The sequence below is a fragment of the Lissotriton vulgaris genome, chromosome 6 (assembly GCF_964263255.1).
Source record: "Lissotriton vulgaris chromosome 6, aLisVul1.2, whole genome shotgun sequence".
Taxonomy (NCBI): Eukaryota; Metazoa; Chordata; class Amphibia; order Caudata; family Salamandridae; genus Lissotriton; species Lissotriton vulgaris.
In genome coordinates, this window is record NC_141694.1 from 1,632,666,707 (window position 1) to 1,632,689,396 (window position 22,690).

The 22,690-nt window shown below is 47.6% G+C and overlaps 1 protein-coding gene across 1 annotated transcript in view; it reads left to right on the forward strand.

Moving 5' to 3' along the window:
- THADA (THADA armadillo repeat containing) overlaps positions 1-16,995 on the forward strand; it is a 1,588,234-nt gene extending 1,571,239 nt beyond the window's left edge. The window contains exon 39 of the mRNA XM_086927803.1: positions 15,544-16,995. Within this exon, the coding sequence (XP_086783929.1) occupies positions 15,544-15,861 (318 nt within the window). The 3' untranslated portion in view covers positions 15,862-16,995. The remainder of the gene's footprint in view (positions 1-15,543) is intronic.
- Positions 16,996-22,690: the final 5,695 nt, after the last annotated feature.

Consider the following 22,690-nt stretch of genomic DNA (forward strand, 5'->3'; position numbering starts at 1 on the left):
CTGACAGACCTGCTCAGTGAGGACCTAAAAAGTTGTGACTCCTGATATCCTTTATGATATCTGATTATTGTGTTGAAAATTCTTTTCTGGGTGTGTGTGTACACTGTGATGGGGAAGTGCAGTTTAGGACTGGTATAGCAAGTGGGTCACCGTTGTGTTCCTTTCCTCTTGGGTCTGGACACAGAGAGTGTTCCTCGTCGAGGCCGGCCCTCGGCGAACTGCCCGCTTTCTCCGAAGTCACACCCCATTCTTTGACTGTTAGTATATCCTTACTTATTGCCCCCAGTGGTGCTCAGTGTGGACAGTGTAATGACTGTGCTAGTGCTTAGCCACCCCCCCATTGGCGTATGCACCAAACTTTGGACCTATCTGTTTGATGTTCTAATGTTGGGCCCAGCATTTTAGTCCTGCTGTGCCAAGTGTGTTTTGTTTTCAGATTTTTTTTTAGGGTACGAAGTCTCCTGGTCGCATATTGCATGGGGCAATACAAAGGGGTTACTGTTACTCCTTTGCTTGATCGAAGGCGATTATGGCTGAGTCTGCAGGGTCATACCGATTCCTTACCTGGAATGTGCGCAGGCTTGGGGCAGTACAGAAACGCCATCGGATCCACTCATTTCTCCTTAGACATCACACACAGGTTGCATTCCTCCAAGAGTCCCAGCTCACAGAAGCAGAAGCTCAGAAATTAAGGAAGAAGTGGAGGGGTACTATTTATTCCACGACTTACTCAGCCTTCTCTAGGGGAGCGACTAAATGGATCAGACATGGGACGCCATTTGTGGAAATTGAGAGGAGAGTGGAGGATCAGGGCCACTCTATTATGGTGAAGGGTACTTTGGATGGGACACTGATCGTTTTGGGGAGTATATATGCACCGAATTATGATCAGGACAGGTTTCTACACAAAGTAGGTTTGGCGCTATCGGACTGGGTAGGAATACCCTGGATACTGGGCAGGGACTGGAATGCGGTACTGGACTTGGGTCTCGATAGGTCGCACCCCCCTCTTCAAGCAGCCGGGGCTTCTAAACTGACTGATCTTTTCACGGCCTGGGTGGAGGGCTGGAGATTAGAGGATACATGGCGTGGGTTGTACCCTACACATAAGGAATATTCTTATTATTCCCCCTTACACAACTTACACACTACAATTGACTGGTTCCTTTGCTCAAGATAAATAGTCACGAAAGTGGGGAACTCAGAATATTTGCCTAAAACATTCTCCGATCATAGGCCTCTTCTCATTTCTGGGGTAGGGTGCCGGCCCTGGTACCTACCTGGAGACTTAATCCACTATTTCTGGAAGATAGCCCCTTTCGGACATCGTTGTCTGCTACACTCACTGATTATTTCAAGGAAAACTGGGATTCTGCCTCCTCGAATCTGGTAGTGTGGGATGCTATGATTAGAGGAGCGGTGATAGGGCAATTAGTGGGGGCCAGGCAGGAAATTCACAAAAAACTTTGCGGGGTGGAGGACAGCCTGAAGGTCCTAGAACGGGAGGCGAGTACAGACCCTGGGAAGAAAGGTGATTTACAGGTAGGGTACATTGAACACGCAGAGGTGTTGGAAACACTGCGAACTATTGACTACAAAGAATACCTGCGCCGCCAGCACACCGATGCAGACAGGTCCGGTACACTACTGTCTTAACTGATACGGGACCAACCGGACCCACCAAGCATAACTCAGATATATAACCCGTCGGGCACCCTGGTACATACGCAATTTGAGATTAATGCAGCGTTTGTTGACCATCTGAAGGCTCTATATGCGCCCCTTGGCTTGGAGGACTCGGTACAAGTGACCGAATTTCTGAGCGACCTTCCTTTTCCGGTTCTGGCAGCTGACACGCAGAAGGCACTTGATTGTCCTCTCACCCAACATGAGATACATGCTGCAATCAAGAGCCTCAACCGTAACAAAACACCTGGTATGGATGGACTCCCAGTAAAGTTTATGTGACTTACTCGGATACCCTAGTGCGGGTTCTTGACATGGTGTACAAAGTGGCGCTTGAGGAAGGTCACTTACCGGCATTGACGATGCAGGCTCCGGTTACATTAATACCCAAACCTGGCAGGGATACGCTGGAGATGGCGAATTATAGACCTCTTTCTATGCTCTCTACGGAGTATAAGATTCTAAGTAAAGCCTTAGCCTTACGCATACAGTCCCACCTTCCTACCCTTATACACCAGGACCAATGCGGATTCCTCCCAGGGCGTAGTACGTCACTAAACACGCGTAGGCTCCATGCACTAATGGCGGCCACCCACAGGAATTTCCACGGGCGGGCTGTATAGCGCTGGATTTGAAACAAGCGTTTCATTCCCTGTCGTGGACGTTCATGTTTGAATCATTGAAACTCTTTGGCTTCCCAGATTCCTTCCTGAGATGGATACGGTTATTATATACTAATCCCACAGCTAGGGCGCGCACAGGCCGACATATCTCGGACTGTTACACAGTGCACAGAGGCACTCGGCAGGGTTATGTAAATGTAAATGTAAATGTAAATGTAAATGCCCTAGTCCTTCGTAACCATATGGACCGAGTGGGCATCCCAGTTGGGGGGGACACACCACTTGATATCCGTCTAGGCAGAGGATATCTTACTGTACCTACGCGACTTGGGGGCAGATCATTCTGCAATCTGACATCTTTCGTCGATTCGAATTGGTGTCCGGCTTAGCTATTAACCCAGGAAAATCGACCGGCTTCTTTTTTAGGGAGGAACTGCACCCTTTTCATATACGCTTTGGGATGCACTCGATCCCGGTGGCCCAGACAACATTTAAATACCTAGGGATACAGGTATATAGGTCACCAGAGGATCAAATAGATGGGAATATCAAACGAGCTATTACAAGTCTCCGCTGTAGTGTAGGATTCTGGACTTCACTACCCCTGTCCGTCATGGGCAGAATTGCGATCTCCAAAATGGTTATGCTTCCCCGCATGTTGTATTATTTTGTGAATTTGCCAGTGAATCTCCCTCAACAAATTTTTAACAAACTAAACACTTTATTGATTAGTTTTATCTGGGGTATCGGCTGACGGCGCATTAGTCTCCGTAAACTACAATTAGGGACTCAGTGTCCCGGACTTTCGGGGATACTATTATGCCAGTCAACTTCAATGGCTTTCATATTGGATCGCAGGCAGAAACCTACATGAGATTGATTTCATGACGGAACGGCTGGCCCGCGGGGAACTCCATTCCTTGTTATTACCGAAGAGTCGGCTTCTCCCGGACTGTCACCCTCTTTTGCGCACAGCCCTATTGTGCTGGAGGAAGCCTTGTCATATACTTCTACAGTGACACCGTACGCGATGAATATTCCCTTGCTGGGCATTCTGATGCCGCAGGGCAGGCTTACACGACATATGTTGCATCACTAGACGGAGAAAGGAATAGAAGAGATAGGCGCCTTTTTGGGGGATGAGACACTGTTAGATCATGAATCCTTTATACAGGCTCCTCCAAGACTGCACCTGTTGCATGCTACAGTGACACATTACATTCGGAACACTTGGTCACCACAATGGCTTAAACCAATGCAACACAAATTGGGTCATTTACTGTATTACATGGGAGCGGGAGGACACCTTGTACGATGGTTATACACTGGTGTTAGGGAACATGCGTCAATCTCGCTCAGTACCCTCAAGGCGATATGGGCTGAGGACACAGAGTCGGAATTAACAGATAAGGCATGGCAGACCATATTAGAGCATACTAAACGGGTATCACGTAATGTTAAATTTAAATTCATACAGGCGATGGTGCTTCATAGGGCATACCTAACTCCCAAGAGGATACAACGCATGTTTCCGGATTCCCCCCATCGTTGTCCCCGCTGTGGAGGAGATGATGCGGGCTTCATTCACATGCTGTGGTCCTGCCCACGACTGCGGGGCTATTGGGCTGATATATGTCAAGCGCTTCATACAATCACACATCTGCTGGTGCCGGTGGAAGCTCAGTATTGCCTGATAGGGCTTCGTAAACGATCCAAAACATTGAAAGCTAAATTAAAAATTCCTGGACCTGGCTCTTCTTTTGGCAAGTAGGGTACTGACGATGCAATGGAAGTCCCCCAGGCCTCCTAGACTAATCACATGGCAAACTGATCTAGTACAGTGGGGCAGGGCGGAGGGTGCAGCTCTCAGGATGGAAGAGGAGAGGGGCCTGCGGAAGCATCCCATAGCAATGGAATGGGGGGCTATGTTGTTGGAGTTGGAAGGGCTGGACTTGATACCCTCACAGGAAGCGGGGTCGCAATAATTAGCCTATGCAGTAAGGCTCCAATTGCGAGGGACCCCGGGGTACTAGGAAGAGCGCGAGTTATTTAAATCCCTGACACTGCAGAATACCAGTTTGTATTGTTTGTTAGGAGACAGCCCCATGGAGGATACCAATGCAACCAGGAGGGGGGAGGGATCGGGTGGGGAACTGGTGGGGGGGGGAGCTTTATGGTTTTATGACAACACTGATGTACATATTGATGACCCTCTTTCCATAGTTTGTATATGTAACAGGCCTCAGATGATCGAGACAATCGTTTTAACTTTTGTTATCTGATGATTGAGGATAACCGGATACAGAGGCAGGAGTTGTCACATGTACTACACGGGGGCAAAAGCGAAAACACTGACTGTAATGTATACATGGCCTTTCAATACTGTGTTGTCTCTTTCTGCAGTCAAGAATAAAGAGTTTAATAAAAAAAAGTCTCTTTTTGGCATCTTTGCACTTATTGTCAAATGGTTGACCATTCACATCTAAAGCCATCAGTAAATATTGAAATACCTGTTGTCCTTTTTGACACAGACACTTCAATAACGCTTCCTACCTTTGTTGCCGGAAATTATAGCCATCCAGTGCTTCAATATAATTCTCAAACATGTGCACCCAATCTTCCCATTCAATAGGTGGAGTGCTTGCTTGAGATAAAAATTAGGATGGATCAGTTATGCTCTATGATAATCCATGGTATAAAGTGAGGTTCAAAAAATGAAAACACTAATACCGCACATTAGTAAGAGATGTTACTATAGTACACCACTATGAAGCCGGCCCCTATGATGTCTTAAAAAGTTTATGCGCACATCACCGTGTGCACAAGCAAAACTATAGGAATTGTCAATAAAACACTTTTTTAATGTGTCTACATTTGTGTTGTTACACTCCATATGTAGCATCATTATGGGAGTACTGGAGCATACTTCAGTTAGTCGCAAGTCAGACAGTGCGGAATGTTGCAGCAGTAATGTTAATGCCAATTTCTCAAAAACCGCTGGACTTTTACTCAGAGATTACTATTAGTGCTTTGCCATGTACCACACCGGCACTTAACATTAATGCAGTGTTCAGAACTCCATTTGTGTGTATTCCTGGTACCGCTAGCTACACCTTTAGTATTGGGTCCTCAAACATCTTCAGATGGTTGTGGGTTGTCTGGCCAACCCAAGGTCGCCAAAATCTGTTGTAAAGGAATCCATCTGGGAAGGGTAAATAATGGAGTTTATTTGAGTCACAGCGTGGCTGTCCCAAGCCTGCCAGGGATCAACTTACACCTCATGAAGGAACAAAAAGAATAAACATTCTGAAAAGCATGTAAAACAGTACAACAAACTCCTGAATTTGCTACCCTGAAAGAGCCATCACCATGTTTATGTAAACTCTTTTTTTGATAGACTAGTTTCTGACATTAGAATTAAAGGTTGTTGGGAGAAAGACATAGATGAGCAGCTGATGGACGTGGACCGGGCAAGGGGTCATTGAGTACTTTAAGGCAGTAACACTGTAATTTGCTATATGCAACCTTTCAACCCAGTCGTCCTGAGTAAGGTTCACCCGAATAAACCAGACCATTGCCTTAGGTTCTCCAAGCAGATAATATCTGATATAGACATCTATCCGCAGATTCCTTACCTCTGAACTTCCAGGCGTCAGGCTGAATCCGGATGATTTTTCTTACCAGTACCCCTGCGCAAAAGCAGATGGCGTTGGTCGACTCTACGTGATGTCGTCGACATCCTGTACTCTGGGGTTGTGACGTCAACGTCTTCAATATAGCCGCCACTCGGGAACGCTGCTGTCAGTTCTTTTCTTTCTGTGCCAGCCAGTGCAGATCCGTCAAAGAGAGCTTACCCCTGTCATTTTTGACAGACTTTTTAAAAACTTTTTGTTGACTCTTTTTGGTGTGCTAGGGATGTGTAGGAAGAAAAAATTGTGGTTCAAGCCGTGCGGCACCTGTCACCGCACCATGTCGGTCACGAACACTCACTTAGTGTGTCTCTGGTGCATGGAGCGCGAGCACGACACAAAGTTGTGCTCCAATTACTGGACCATGGTGCCAAAAGCTTTGAGGGAGTGGTCCCTAAAGCTAACCGCAGCCCGCATCCGGCACCAGTGTGGTAGCCCCGTCGGTCTTGATCCCGGTTGAGAGGAAAGTCCGAGCACCACTCCAGAGAATTAAAGTCCTCTTTTTCCAAGTTATCAGGTAAGAGGTGTCACAACAAACACATGAAGCTGAAGCATACTTCAACTTTGCCATGTCCATCTCGTGACGAGACAGAGGAACCTCTGCGCTCGAGGCACCGGTCTGCGAAGTAGATGCCTGGTTCAGCTTTGTGTTTCCCTCCCTTCCAGGGGCCCAGAGCAACCCCCACCCAACTGAAGGAGTTCCATGATGCCATGTGCGCCATATTTTGGCGGCCTGACCCTGCCAGCGAACCTTTGGGCCCGCAGGCTCGGATGATGGAGTTCCTGTGGGTTCTGCGCCTTCCGCTCTGGCCACGGCCTCCTACTGGACCCATTCACAGGTCCAGACCAGCGCCGGTCGCACCTCCACGGTAATCTTCCCCGGCACCGTGTCCACAGCCAAGGTCCTCAGCACTGCCGGCGCCTACTGAAGGCGCCTCCCCAATCAATCCTCTTTCCCAATGACACGGAGCCAGTTGGGCACCCACCAATGCTGAAACCAGTGCCGACGGGTCCATGCCGTTTAATCTTCCCTATTCTGAACGGTTATGGATGGATGAGGGGGAGGAGGACCCCTTTAGAAATCCCACAACCCCAGGACATGGACTGGTAGGAGGAACTGGGTGTGATGCCAGTGGTATGGACACCTTCACAGATTCTGGCATGCTGTCTCCCCTAACCTGGCTACGCAGGAGGGGGCATCATTCGCTATGGTGGTGCGTAAGGCTCCAGAGGTCCTAAACCTGAAGCTCTCTACAGTTGCAGTCAAGACTAATGTCTAGACAGAGGTCCTGCAGCCTGGTGTTTCCAGCTCGGAACCCATGATGCCTTTCAATTAGACCTTGACGGACGTTCTTCTGGGCACCTGGTCCAAGCCCAGCACAGGGGTTCCTGTGAATAGAACGATTGCCTGCCGCTATTGCCCTCCACCGAGCAACCCAGCTTTCCTCACTACCCACTCCACAAAGCTTGGTGGTTCAAGCTTCCACTTCCCCTGGCGCGTTCCCTTCCGCACCCCCAGACACGGAATCAAGGAGACTGGAAAGATTTGGGAAGAAAATGTTCTCTTACTCCAGTCTAGCAATGCGGTCGATGAACACTACATGCCTTTTGGGCCGTTATTCCCATTCGATATGGGACACAGTTGTGCAGGTGCTGCCCAGGGTCTCGGAGGAGGACTGGATTCTAGTCTCCCAGGCCATTTCAGACAGGAGAGATGGAGCAAAGTTTGCCACCTGATGTTGCTTGGACATGACAGACCTACCGGGCAGAGCAATTTCCATGAGGACGTCTGGTTTTTCGGGGGATGTCCAAGCTAATCTAATGGACATACCCTTTGATGGCTCTCATCTCTTTGGAGACACAGCAGATGCTGCCCTTGAGTGTTTCAAAGACTTGCAAGCTACAGAAAGTCCTAGGGCCTCACCACCACATCTCAGCCCGTGTCTGCTTTTCGCTCGTTTTGTGGCTACGGAAGGGGCTATCAACCGCACCAACCCTATTCCAGCCAGAGGGCCCCGCAAGTTCAGCAGCGTCTGCGGGCCATGGAGGCGGTTCACTCCGACCTGGTGGTTCGGGAGACCGGAAGTCAAGCCAAGCCACAATCCCCTCCTCCACTGCAAAACCCTCCTAATCTGATCTCTCCAGTTGGTGGCAGAATACGCCGTCATTTCCACCACTGGCAATACATCACTTCGGACAGGTGGGTGTTGCATATCATCCGAAGGGGCTACTCCCTCCCTTTTGAGACTACCCCTCCATCCATGCCTCCAGTGTACGATTGGCTGATGGAGGATCACCATGTCTTACTCTGCGACGAAGTCAAGATTCTCCTTGACAAGGGAGCCAAAGAGAGGGTTCCCGGGCCAGAAATAGGCTGTGGTCCTATCCTCGACCTCAGAGCCATCAACTACTTCCTCAAAAAGCAGAAGTTCAAAATGTTTATCCTAGCTCCGGTCCTGTCTGCCCTGTACCTGTTAGACTGGATGGTGGCGCTGGACTTGCAGGTTGCCTATTTTCATATCCCTTCCCTGCCTGCCCATCGTCGCTACCTGTGGTTTACAGTTGGCCAAAAGCACTTTCAGTTTGCCGGGCTCCCCTTCGGCCTCACTAGTGCACTTCGGGTGTTCACGAAGATCATGGCGGTCCATTTGCGGTCCATCTGTGGAAATCGAGGGTTCCAGTCTTCCCCTATCTCGACGACTAGTTGTTGAAGGCGGGCTCATCCCAAGTGGTCATATCCCACATCCAGATTACTGTGAATCTTCTGCATTCTCTGGGGTTCACTAACAACGTGCCAAAGTCACACATGACTCCCTCTCAGACGCTCCTTTTAATTGGAGCAGTTCTGGACACAGTGCACTTTTGGGTCTATCCTACAGAGCGACGAGTCCAGGATATTCAGGCTGTGATACTGATGTTTCAGCCTCTATTCTGGATTTTGTTCGGAATGACTCTGAGGCTGTTGCCCCTCGTGGCCTGCTGCATTTTGTTGGTGGATCGCGCATGGTGGTGCATGTGGGCTCTGCAGTGGGGCCTGAAGTTTAAATGGCAACAGCATCTAGGAAATCTCACTGACCTGGTTTAGATATCCTGATCTCACAGTAGTGACGAATGATTCTCTTCTCGGATGGAGCAGCCATCTGGGGGAGGTGGAGGTCAGAGGACTCTGGTCTTCAACCTATTGGAGCGTTGTGTGCTCCGATTGGCACAGACAGCCTTTTTACCATCCAACAAAGGAAGGCTAGTTCAGGTGTTTATAGACAACACTACCCCTCTGTGGTACTGCAACAACCAGGGCGGAGTGGGGTCGTGGACACTCTGTCAAGATGCCCTGAGCCTCTGGACGTGGTTGGAAAAACAGGGAATTTCTCTGGTGGGCCAGCATCTGGCAGGTTCTCTGAACGCCCGAGCAGACAAACTCATGCGAAGGTTCCTTGCAGATCACGAGTGGCATCTCCATCCGGAGGTGGTACAAGGTCTCTTTCAGCGGGGGAAAGAGTCTTGGTTAGATCTCTTCATCTCAAAAGAGAACACGCAATGTCAGCAGTTTTGTGCTTTGGAGTTTCCAAGACGGCTCTCGCTCGATGACAATCTTCGTTACAAGTGGAGCTCAGGCCTCCTGTACTCCTTTCTGCCCATACCACTCCTGCCCAGAGTGCTCGAAAAGATCAGAAGGGACCGGGCACAAGTTATTTTTGTGGCTCCGGATTGGTTTACAGGACTTCTGGGTATGAGCATCAATCCGCTGTTCAGGGTGCCTCTTCAGGAGGATCTTCTGTCGCAGCAGCAGGGGAGGATCCTCCACCCAAACCTGTCAACTCTCTGCCTCCTTGCATGAGATTGAGCGGTGACATTTGACAGCTTTGACATTCCTCCCGAAGTCTGTGAAGTTATTCCGGCAGCCAGGCGTCTGTCCACAAAATAGTTATATGGCTGCCGATGGAACAAATGTTGTAAATATTGTACAGAACGGTCTATTGACCCCTTATCTGCTTCTCTGGCAAATATTCTCTTGTTAATCCTATACTTTACCCAGCAGGGCTCTTCTCTCGACACTCCGAAGGGCTCCTTTTCGGCACTCTCTGCCTTACTTCAGCTGCCAGATGAGCATTCACTTTTTAAGTTCCCTCTGGTGTTGGGGACTTAAGAAGTGTGGCTCACTGGTTAGAGGAGGCAGACCTGGAAGCAGAGGTCAGCCCGGGACCAGGGTTCAATTCCCGGCCCGGCGGGGTCTTGAGTCCTAAAATGTCCATGGACTCTACAATTCTCGCTCCGGTGCCTACTCGATTCATGGGTTCACACTTTGCGACTCTGGGCAATAGCTTGCTTAATCTCCACAACGGCCCTTCGCGGCGGGATGCCTGGCTTTCACCTTGCGGATACCCTGCCGGGGTTATCTCTCAGGGGAATACCAGGACGGGTTCCCTAAGCAAGCGCTTAGAGACCGGTTGGTGATTTGCGCTATATAAATACCTGTACATTTAATGTGAAGGGTCCTTGGTATGAAAGGGTTAACCCAAGAAGCAACTTCCTGAAGGCCTTTGGGCCCATGCATCAGGACGAAGACAGCCACCACAGCCCTTCAGCGTAGGGTTCTAATTGCTGACATCTGCCAAGTGGCCACGTGGGAGTCTCTGCACACGTTTGCCAAACACTAATGCCTGGATTCTCAGGTTTGCAGGGAAGACCTGTTTGACCGCTCTGTTGTGCAGGATTTTCTAGTCTAAAACTTTCCGCAGTCCCTTCTCCTGGGAAGGTATAGCTTGAGTATCTGTTCAAAGGTAAGGAATCTGCATCTAGATGTCTCTATCATATTGACAAGTTGCTTACCTTCGGTAACGCTTTATCAGGTAGAGACATGATCTACCCGCAGATTCCTTACTGACCCACCCATCCTGCCAGCACTGCGGAATAGTTTTTAGTGTCAGGGCTGGTCCCCTTCAGGGTCCTAGCTTCTTTTTGAACAAACCCTGGTCAGTCACTTCATGGCCCCACGCTTCTGGCGTGGAAAGTCATGAAAAGTACTGATGTCAGCGCGCTGGAGTGGCAGTTCTATTGATGACGCGGACATCACGACGACGAACACGACGCCGACGATTTCACGCAGAGTTGACCGATGCCACCTACCGACGCACCGGAGTACTGCTAAGAAAAGTCTTCCGGATCCAGCCTGACGCCTGGAAGTTCAAAGGTAAGGAATCTGCGGCTAGATCACGTCTTTACCAAATAAGGCGTTACGGAAGGTAAGTAACTTGTCCATTTATATGATAAGGTATTTCAGGATTGTTAGAAACAACAATGACAGGGTCTCGCTGCAGTTGCAGTGAATGATTGAAGGGGAAGTCACAGTTAACAACAAAACACCGTTAGCTGGGACTGCAGTGAGACAGGAGGGGAAATGAAATGCACTGTCTTCATTACTTGAACAACGGTGCATGGCCATCAATTAGACGCACAGCGAGGGTCCTTCATGGGTAAAGACCCGATGGAGTGGCTATTCGCTGGGGAACTGTGTATGAAAAGCATCTGAATGAGCAAGACAGTGATTAAAGGTAATAGAGATTGGAGAGTAATGTACAAACAAGCATTGGAAATGCAATAGGGCTCGCATTAGGAAAGTTTGAGCTATTGGTCTTATAAATGATTTTTTTTTTAATTTATGTGTTATTTTTTAAAATAGATAAAGTAATAGCTTTGTCAATTAGAATGCCAATAGTTTATAACTTTCGCAAACACGTATAGCATTTGTAATGCAACATGTTGTGTATTTACGTGACTTAGATGTATTGATATTACAAATAACAATGGCAATGCCAATAGCTTAAACTTTGTAAATAAATTTTGTTAAGATTATGTTCAGTGTTTTTTATTGTGACGAAAATCCAAGAACAGAAGTGAAATATTAACATTTTTTTGTGATTTGTAATAAAGCATGAAAGCTTGAAAACAGCTTGAAACATTGAAAGAACATATTTGAACCAGTGATGCTGTGGTTGCGCTGAGTGATGCTGTAGTTGCACTGAGTGATGCTGTGGTTGCACAGAGTGATGCTGTGGTTGCGCAGAGTGATGCTGTGGTTGCGCAGAGTGATGCTGTAGTTGCGCTGAGTGATGCTGTGGTTGCACAGAGTGATGCTGTGGTTGCGCAGAGTGATGCTGTGGTTGCGCTGAGTGGTGTGTGCATCGGTGGAGGTTAGTGGGTGCATTGATGGAGCTGTGTGGTGGGTGCATTGATGGAGCTTAGTTGGAGCATCGGCGGAGCTGTGTGGTGGGTGTATCGGTGGAGCTGGGTGGTGGGTGCATCTGTGGAGCTGTGTGGTGGGTGCATCGGTGGAGCTGTGTGGTGGGTGCTTCGGTGGAGCTGTGTGGCGGGTGCTTCGGTGGAGCTGTGTGGCGGGTGCATCTGTGGAGCTGTGTGGTGGGTGCATCTGTGGAGCTGTGTGGTGGGTGCCTTGGTAGAGCTGTGTGGTGGGTGCCTCGGTGGAGCTGTGTGGTGGGTGCCTCGGTGGAGCTGTATGATGGGTGCATCGGTGGAGCTGTGTGGTGGGTGCATTGGTGGAGCTGTGTCGGTGGAGCTGTGTGGTGGGTGCATCGGTGGAACTGGGTGGTGGGTGCATCGTTGGAACTGTGTCGGTGGAGCTGTGTGGTGGGTGCATCGGTGGAGCTGTGTGGTGGGTGCATCGGTGGAGCTCTGTGGTGGGTGCATTGGTGGAGCTGTGTGATGGGTGCATCGGTGGAGCTGTGTGGTGGGTGCCTCGGCAGAGCTGTGTGGTGGGTGCCTCGGTGGAGCTGTGTAGTGGGTGCATCGGTGGAGCTGTGTGGTGGGTGCATCGGTGGAGCTGTGTGGTGGGTGCCTCGGCAGAGCTGTGTGGTGGGTGCCTCGGTGGAGCTGTGTGGTGGGTGCATCAGTGGAGCTGTGTGGTGGGTGCATCAGTGGAGCTGTGCGGTGGGTGCATCGGTGGAGCTGTGTGGTGGGTGCATTGGTGGAGCTGTGTGGTGGGTGCATCGGTGGAGATGTGTAGGTGGAGATGTGTGGTGGGTGCATCGGTGGAGCTGTGTGGTGGGTGCATCGGTGGAGCTGTGTCGGTGGAGCTGTGTGGTGGGTGCATCGGTGGAGCTGGGTGGTGGGTGCATCGTTGGAACTGTGTCGGTGGAGCTGTGTGGTGGGTGCATCGGTGGAGCTGTGTGGTGGGTGCATCGGTGGAGCTGTGTGGTGGGTGCATCGGTGGAGCTGTGTGGTGGGTGCATCGGTGGAGCTGTGTGGTGGGTGCATCAGTGGAGCTTAGTGGATGCATTGATGGAGCTGTGTGGTGGGTGCATTGGTGGAGCCTAGTTGGAGCATCGGTGGAGCTGTGTGGTGGGTGTATCGGTGGAGCTGTGTGGTGGGTGCCTCGGCGGAGCTGTGTGGTGGGTGCCTCGGTGGAGCTGGGTGGTGGGTGCATCTGTGGAGCTGTGTGGTGGGTGCTTCGGTGGAGCTGTGTGGTGGGTGCTTCGGTGGAGCTGTGTCGGTGGAGCTGTGTGGTGGGTGCATCGGTGGAGCTGGGTGGTGGGTGCATCGGTGGAGCTGTGTGGTGGGTGCCTTGGTGGAGCTGTGTGGTGGGTGCATCGGTGGAGCTGTGTGGTGGGTGCATTGGTGGAGCTGTGTGGTGGGTGCATCGGTGGAACTGGGTGGAACTGGGTGGTGGGTGCATCGTTGTAGCTGTGTCGGTGGAGCTGTGTGGTGGGTGCAAAAGTGGAGCTGTGTGGTGGGTGCATCAGTAGAGCTGTGTGGTGGGTGCATCTGTGGAGCTGTGTGGTGGGTGCCTCTGTGGAGCTGTGTGGTGGGTGCCTCTGTGGAGCTGTGTGGTGGGTGCCTCTGTGGAGCTGTGTGGTGGGTGCCTCTGTGGAGCTGTGTGGTGGGTACCTCGGTGGAGCTGTGCGGTGGGTGCATCGGTGGAGCTGTGTGGTGGGGGCAAATGGGGAGCTCTGTGGTGGGTGCATCGGTGGAGCTGTGTCGGTGGAGCTGTGTGGTGGGTGCATCTTTGGAGCTGTGTGGTGGGTGTCTCGGTGGAGCTGTGTGGTGGGTGTCTCGGTGGAGCTGTGTGGTGGGTGCATCGATGGAGCTGTGTGGTGGGTGCATCGGTGGAGCTGTGTGGTGGGTGCATCGGTGGAGCTGTGTGGTGGGTGCATCGGTGGAGCTGTGTGGTGAGTGCATCGGTGGAGCTGTGTTGTGGGTGCATTGGTGGAGCTGTGTCGGTGGAGCTGTGTGGTGGCTGCATCGCTTGAGCTGTGTGGTGGGTGGAGCTGTGTGGTGGGTGCATCGGTGGAGCTGTGTGGTGGGTGCATCGGTGGAGCTGTATGGTGGGTGCCTCGGTGGAGCTGTGTGGTGGGTGCATCGGTGGACCTGTGTGGTGAGTGCATCGGTGGAGCTGTGTGGTGGGTGCATCGGTGGACCTGTGTGGTGAGTGCATTGCATTGGTGGAGCTGTGTCGGTGGAGCTGTGTGGTGGCTGCATCGCTTGAGCTGTGTGGTGGGTGCATCGGTGGAGCTGTGTGGTGGGTACATCGGTGGAGCTGTGTAGGTGGAGCTGTGTGGTATGTGGCACTTTTTATAAATCATTAGTAAAAGAGATCAATGAAATTCAACTAAAACCCATATATAGCAGAAGAGGAGAAAGCTCTAGGAACGGGATGCATGATGAATGTATTCCTTTGAAGCAAATCGCCAGCATGTGAAAGGTGTAAAATAGCAATCAGCATAAAACGAAAATGCCAGCAAAAGACTTTATAAAATTCTGTGTGGCCCTGATAAAATAATTAGAGCGTTTAATTATATCATGTCCAACATTGTTTCAAGAGCAGCGTGCGAGATGGTTAGGCTGCAATATAAACAATCCCTCGGCATTGCTGTGGTGGGAAGGGGGGTGGAGGGGGGGGGCAAGAAGGGAAGAATAGGGGCTGGGAGCAGCAGCCTTTGATGTGCTGGCCGGCCGGCCAGTGAATAATTAAGGGAGGAGAAATGCAATAAAGACCGATTTAAAACAAGTTAAACAAGTTATAAAAGGAGACTAAACTGAAAGTACGGCCGGCAGGCCGTGAATAATTAGGGGGTGACAAATGCGCTGGGAGGGCTGCCTTTGATGTGGTAATGCGAGGCAGGCAGGCGGCTGGTGGCATTGTGCACGCGCTTCATGCACTGCAAGGAATCGCCAGTGGTGGTTAAACACTGGATAAGCCCCTATAGAGCTTGCCAGCTGTGCGCATGCGCACAGCAGGCGAGCCCTAAAAACAGATTGTGATACAGACAGTGACCCAAATGAGGGTGAAACTGGTTCTTGAAATACATGTAGGTGCACAGAAATATTAATGGTCTTTTTTTGTGCAGTCAATTTGAGAGGGTGACGTGGTGGTACACTTATTTCCTTGAAATACCTGTACCTCGACTCTTGTGTGCGCTCCATTGTACTGGTTTACTGGAAAACAATAAATTGCTTTAAAAAAACATCTGCTTTGGTTGATTATATTTCTTGTTCTTAAAATATTTTATATGTCTTTCTTTTTTGTCCAGGTGGAAGATGAGTACCTGTTTGAAAAGGGCGAAGCAAACTTTTGGGCAGAAAAACTCGTTTTTGTCAGACTGACAAGCAAACACCTAAGGTCCCTGATTCCCTTCAGCGCTGTGGGCTCAGACGAAGTCAGCCAGTTGTTCAAAAGGGCAAATTCCCAAGCCCAGCTTGTTGCCCAACTTATGAATGACTTGCCGCCAGCACCACAGTTTTCAAAGACTGCAGAATTCACTAGACTACTTATTCAGAAGGAAAGGATTTCAGCGTTTACCAATATTCTAAATATCCTTAAAAACGGTATAGGCAATCAACCCGAATGATTAAAACCTGCTGTCAAGGAAGCAACAAGCCTTTGCCGCGTTCCAGCAAGCGCAGAGTTCTCAAAATGTCAAGCGTGTGTAGTTTATCCAGTCCTGATTTGTAGATTTGCTTTTCCTGCTATAAATGCAGGATTACAAGAAGGAGAATCCAAAGTAAAAATGTTTTACAAACAAATAGGCCTGGACGAGCTACTCCAGACAGGTGGCAGGTGTGAGCGCTTAAACTGGAAGAACATGACTGATCGGTATGTAGTCTAGACCAAAAGTCATGATTACTATTGGAAATGATGTTATGTTCATTTTGGGTTTTGCATTATAGCAAACGTGGCATGTACTTAAAATTCGAAATATTTGTACGGAAATGAAGTACCTTATGGTTGGTCAAACTGATTCGAAGGGAGCAAGGGCATTTGTCTGGTAAAAAGCCCCAAATCAGTCTTCAGAACATGTTTTCCGAGCTATATGTGATATTTTGTACATGAAATACTTCTGGACTGTGCTGTCAGGGGATATTTCTCTAATATGTATTGACTGGCCGCCTTCTGGACGAAATGGTGTACTGTAGCTACTGTACAAAGAGTCTTAACAAGTTCTATTGTAAATGTAACTAGGTGCAGGCCACCTGCGGCCGGCAGTGAAGCTGTTTTAGAAGCGCCTGGTAGTTTCTGTACCTTTTAATGGTATTGACGCTGGCAGTAAATCAAGCATTGCTCATTTTTTATATACTTTACTTAAAGCAATGTGCACTCTTAAATACCTCAAGGACATTTTTAAAATGTATGCCACATTATGACTCTTGCCCTATAGTAACACAATCACTTATCATTTTCTACAAATTGTAACCATTTGCCTTTTTATTTGGGTTACTTTTAAAGGGAACTGTTTAGTATCAAAGACATGTACATTCCTTGTGATTGGCTGTCGAAGTGATGCCCTGAAATTAAAAGGAATATTACAGCTCACCTAAGAAGACAGAAAGCACACATTTCACGACATTTGATATTGTGACAAAATAATTTCATTTTTAATTGTCTTGGTTTGAAACATCCTCTTCCCGTAATGCGATGTCCTAGTGCTAACCATTCTCATTTGAGTGTGCTAATAAGGAGAAATTAAATATTTGACTGATTTCTTATCGCGTTGTCCAGTGTCTGATTTGACTGAATGCAAGTTTGCCAATTTTATATTCCACATTGTTTTGGTTTGTTTAATAGAACTAATTCTGTTTACCGGTGCCGCTTTTCTAGAGTTCATGGTGCCGGTAGGTGGCGCCATGGCACTTGGCTAGAGAGTACTCTGATTTTCAACAGTCTGCATGTGGATGAGGCATTTTCGGAACTGGGTGCCCGTTTGCAAATTACAACTAATTACTTTGCCGCGCTTAGTTTCTTTCAACTTCTGTAAGAAAAAAAACATAAGTTACTTGATCTTGGCTTTCTTAAGGATAGCTGTGGGCCCGAGCATACCAAACATTTTAAGACTTAGCGGAATTGTTTCAGGACAGGTTGTACAATATCGGAAATCGAAACTGAATGTGCTTGAATGTCAACTAAAAACATTTAGCGTGTTTTGGTAAAGTAGTGTATAATTTAAGAACTCAAGACAGACAGTGTCATTTATGAATCGCGTGATTATGTCTTGTGGGTGAATTATGCCTGCACTCCCCGCTTGGCAATCCGCAGAAATGTTTGGGGGGGGGCGGGGGGGGGGGTGGAACCTGGCAAACGAAGGGGCGTTGCTAATGTTAATCAATAGGGGCGGGGCTAAAATGGCAGACAATCAGGCCAAGCTGAGAAAAAAAAGTGGTGAATTCTGCATTTGAAACTTGACAACAATTAGAGCACACCTATGAACCCTAATATTACCCCCCTGGCCCCTTAAAACTCATACATTCCCTGATCCCTAAAATTAGCCCCCTGGCAACCCATAACCCATACCCGCCCTGTACCCTAAAATTACCCCTGGCACCCCAAAACCAATACCTGCCCTGAACCCTAAAATTACCCCTGGCACCCCAAAACTCATACCCGACTTGAACCCGAAATTATCACTGCCACCCCAAAACCCATACACACCCTGAACCCTAAATTACTACACTGGCATCCCAAAAGCTGAACACTACGGGGCAGATTTACAAGCCAACTGGCATGGGTGCAAATTCAGGACAGTGAGTGTAAAAATTCAGGACAAAGGGTAAAAATTTGGGACAAAAATTCAGGACAAAGGGTAAAAATTCAGGACAAAAAGTAAGGTTTACAAACCTATACTATTTGGGCAACCTTCTCTGATGTAAGTAAGTAAATAGACAACCACTAAAGTACAAGTGAAAATAAGTTTATATTAGGTTGAGACAATAGTGCACTTCATAGTTGTCAGTATACGTGCAGCTTTAAGCAAATGTGCAGGTCTTTTTGTGGTAACAAAACCGCCCCCACCTTTCCAGCTCCCAGAGAAAACACCTGTTGCCCGGTCCGGCCAGTCTGGCTTTGATACCACTCTCCAATGGTGCCCCTCATCTTCACATAGACCCTCTCTCATGTGTATTTAATTTCTTCTATAGTGCTACTCATCCCAAGTATGTGGGGCAGAGTTTTGGAGTGCGTTACAACACACACATATTGTAAAGAGACAATCACTCATATGAATGGGAAAGTCAATGTATAGGAAATGTTGCTTAAGATAATGGGGCTTACAATGTGTAATCATACTTTCATCCAGTCTTTCACCATTCATTCTGTCCTTCCATCTGTGTACCCAACAATGTCCATATCATCCATTTACAAACCTATCCATCACGATTCCGTCCATCCCTCATTTCACTTCTCTATCCCTCAATCCACCCTTTTACTCATCCATCATCCATCCATCTACCCTTTCACCATATCCATCCATACACTCATGCATCCACTCTTCCACCCATCCATCCATTAACTCATCCATCGAGGCATTCACCCGTTCCGTCATCCATTTACCCACCCCCCTTCCTCTTTCAATTCCCCTTTCACTTAGCCATCCATCCTTCCATCCACCCATCCATCTACTCATCCACTCATGAATCCATCCATTGAACCGATCATTCATCCATCCTTTCACTCATCCATCCACCATTTCACTCCTTCAGTCATTGATCCATCCTTTTGTCCATCTAGCCGCCCTTTCACTCACTCATCCAGCCTTACATCCGCCCTTTCACTCATCCGTCCATCCATTCACTCTTTCACTTATCAATTCATCAATCTACCCTTTCACTTATCAATTCATCAATCCATCAATCATTTCACTCATCCATCCACCCATTCACTTGCCAGTCATCCACCCTTTCACTCATCCATCCATCATTTCACTCATCTATCCAGCCATCCATTCACCCATCCCTTCACTTACTTACTCACCTTTTCACATTATTTATGAGACCTATCAAGAACTCCACCCTTGCTGTAGTTCCTAAAGCAAGGGGTGGGGTTGAGCAGGGTTTACTATGCCCCTACACATAGGCAATCTGGAAAAGTGGAAGGCATGAGTCATGCATGATGCATAGTGCCTTGACGTGGGACGACTGACATGGTGTTGTTTCCAGAGAGTTAAGTGGGATTGATGAAAAAAATAGGGGAGTTCTCTCCAAAAGTGTGTTTGATGTAATAAAATGCGTGGCTTAAAACTCATAAGCTAAAAATCTGTGCTTAATATAATGTGCCGCCCGACTGGTATTTTTGTTGCTTCTGTCATTGCATCCAGATATATAATACAAAAGTAAAGTTACATGTGGAACAAGTAACGTTACATCTACAACAAGCCAGAACTATTGGCTATGTCTATGGTTGTTAGTTGCATAAATTAAAAAAGCAGCAACCATGGCTGCTAAACTATAACTATAATCCTTTCCTTTCAACTTCTTTCACTGCCTTCCTTTGGCTAACTGGATTCTCCCCTAGCAGCAGCATGGGCGTTTTTGCACTTCCAGGTGACAGAATGCCCTGCACTGGACTGAGGCTGTAGGAGGCCACCACTTGCTGTGCCAGCCCAGACTGACCCATTGTCATTCTGTATGTGGCAATCAGCCCCACACAGAATAATGGGCGGGGTGGGGCTGCTCTTGTGCACAGGGGAGTGCGAGGCAGCCCCATCAGGAAGCTGAAGCCTTTTGCAGGGAACAGCTCTGTTCCCTGCAATGCCTAAAATTAAGGCGGATGGTTGGATGATGTCCTGCTTGAGGATGAGCTCCCGGCGTCAGGCTTCCCTCCAGGATGCATTTGTGCACATGGGCCTACTCAGGGGGGGCAAGGAGAGGCGCTCCAGGGGGAGGGGGGCAACCCCCCCCCCCCATCTGCGGACGCCCATGACTCCCCGGCTCAAAAGAGTGAGTCCTCCCCAGGTATAGACAGTAAACTCTTTAACTGCCCTCCAAATCGAAAGATCTTTTCTGAGACCCTCAAGAAACATGTTGTGGAAAGAAGAATGACTCAATAACGGAGAGATAAGCAAGATTATTGGAAGTAACAATCAGGAAAGGCCCACGGGGAAGCGGGGAAAAGGACAAGTCTGGTCACGAGGTCAGTGGCGAATGCCGGGCCGAAGAGGTGACGTCACATAAATATCTTCCAAACTTTCGGAAGAGAATGCAGTGACGTATGCTTAAGAGAAATAGAAAACATACTAAAGATGTGTATGCCCCTAACAATAGGCATCACTAGAACAACATGAACGTATACAACATCTCCCTTTTTCCTAAATGAAAGACAACAAAATAAGATCAAAAGAACACATAATCTTCAAAACGCTTGGGAAGTCTAACTTCCCTTCCATAGCTGGTCTTTGACTGCACTAGATTGTGAGAATCAGTCTGTTGGGTATTATCACCAATAGACTCTTGATTGGTAGCTTGCCACTCTATACCTCCTTCTGTATCGTAAGCTTTGTTTAGATTTAGAGTACCATCCATATCCTCAATGAAAGTATTTCTTGTACTGTCGTTGACAGAACAGTCAGTGTCTACTGCAAAGGAAGTATTGCTTCCGTTCATGTCATAGAAACTTTGGTCACAGGAGTCACTTTCCTCACATTCATATACGTTATCATTGCAACCATCCACAGCAATAGCGTTTCCTTTCATTTTGATTTTTTTCTTGGCCTGCCTTAAACTTGACCACATCGTCTTTGCTTCTCCATCCTTTTCCTCCTAGGAACACTGCACCTTTTGAGACTTCCTTCACACAGACAGGAAGAGTGAAAGCTGACTCTCCTTTAGCAACCTTGTACGGTTTTCTCACAATAACCCAATCACCTTTCTCAATCAATTTTTCCTTTGCTCTATTTGTCATGTCAGCATATTTCTTAGTTGCGACTTGCTTGGCAATTCTTTTTTCTCTCACTTCATCACTTATAGACTCAGTTTGCGTGTTATTCTTATACCACTCACTGAATTTTGGGGTGAGCTCATTGTTACATTTCCTTCCCCTCATGAGATAGAAAGGAGTTTGTCCAGTTGTATCATTTGTGGTGTTGTTATAGCTGCTTACCTTTTCTCTTAAATATTTTTTTACGTGTAAATTTGAAGCAATAGCTCACTGAATCCCATCTTTCAAGAATCTGTTCATTCTTTCCACTTGCCCATTGCTTTTGGGACTGTATAGTGGTGTTTTCTCTTGTTTTATTCCTAGCTCTTTGAGAAACGTAGTCATTTCTTTTGCTACCAATTGTGTTCCATTATCAGAAACTAACATTTTAGGTTGCCCTACAATTGCAAAGATTTTTTCCAAAAAATGTACCACAGATTCGGTAGTTATAGTCTGTACAAATTCATAATGCAACCACTTAGAATAATAATCAGACAATAATATTAAAAATGTGCAATTATTTGGTAAAGCATTAGATGTACCTGCAAAGTCTATTGCTATTTTTGACCATGGTCCATTAGGTATCTCAACAATTTGTACTTCCCCTTTACTCACCCTCCAATGTTTGTCTGCTTTCAAGCACTGTTCGCATTCATCCACATATGCATTTACATCATTGCTTATGCCTGGCCACCAATAGTGTTCCTTCAATATTTTTTTGTGGAGGTGCTTCCTGGGTAACCTTTGTGTGCAAGTTGTACTATTTTCTTTCTCAACATTGTAGGTGGAATGAAAAGGTCATGCCTTTTAAGAAAGTTGTCTTCTATGGCTAATTCATCATTGACTTGTTGATAACTTCTTAATTCTGCTGGCAAGTTTCTAACTGGAGGCCATTTTGTGGTTACATACTCAACCACTTTTCCCTGAACAGTGTCCTTTTCTTGGTTCTCAAGCCATTCCTCCTCTGTGATAGACCCATTACATATGATAGTGGCATCTACTTGAGCTACCACACATTCTGTGTCATCCAGACCATTTTCCTTGTCGTCATTTATGAGTAGCCTTGACAAGCAATCAGCCCTGCTATTTTGACCTCTCTTTATATGACGTACTTTAAAGTTATATTCTTGTAGTTTAGATAAGTCTTATTAGTCTTGAACTCGCCTTACCATTTCCACGTCCTGATACGTCCATCATATATATTAATGGTTTATGGTCAGTGACTATTTCGAATTCCTTCCCCCACAAGAATGTTTTTAATTTTTCCACAGCCCATACGCAAGCTAGTGTCTTGCGTTCTGTGATACTGTACCTTACCTCTGTGTCACTTAATTTCCTCGATATAAATGCAACTGTGTTTTCAATATGTCCTTGCTTTTGACAGAACACTGCACCAATTCCTTTGGCGCTTGTATCTACTGTTATTATATTAGTCAGAGTTGGGTCATAAGGTTTTAAGGCAGGAGCCTCAGCTATGTCTTTTTTGATGGATTCGA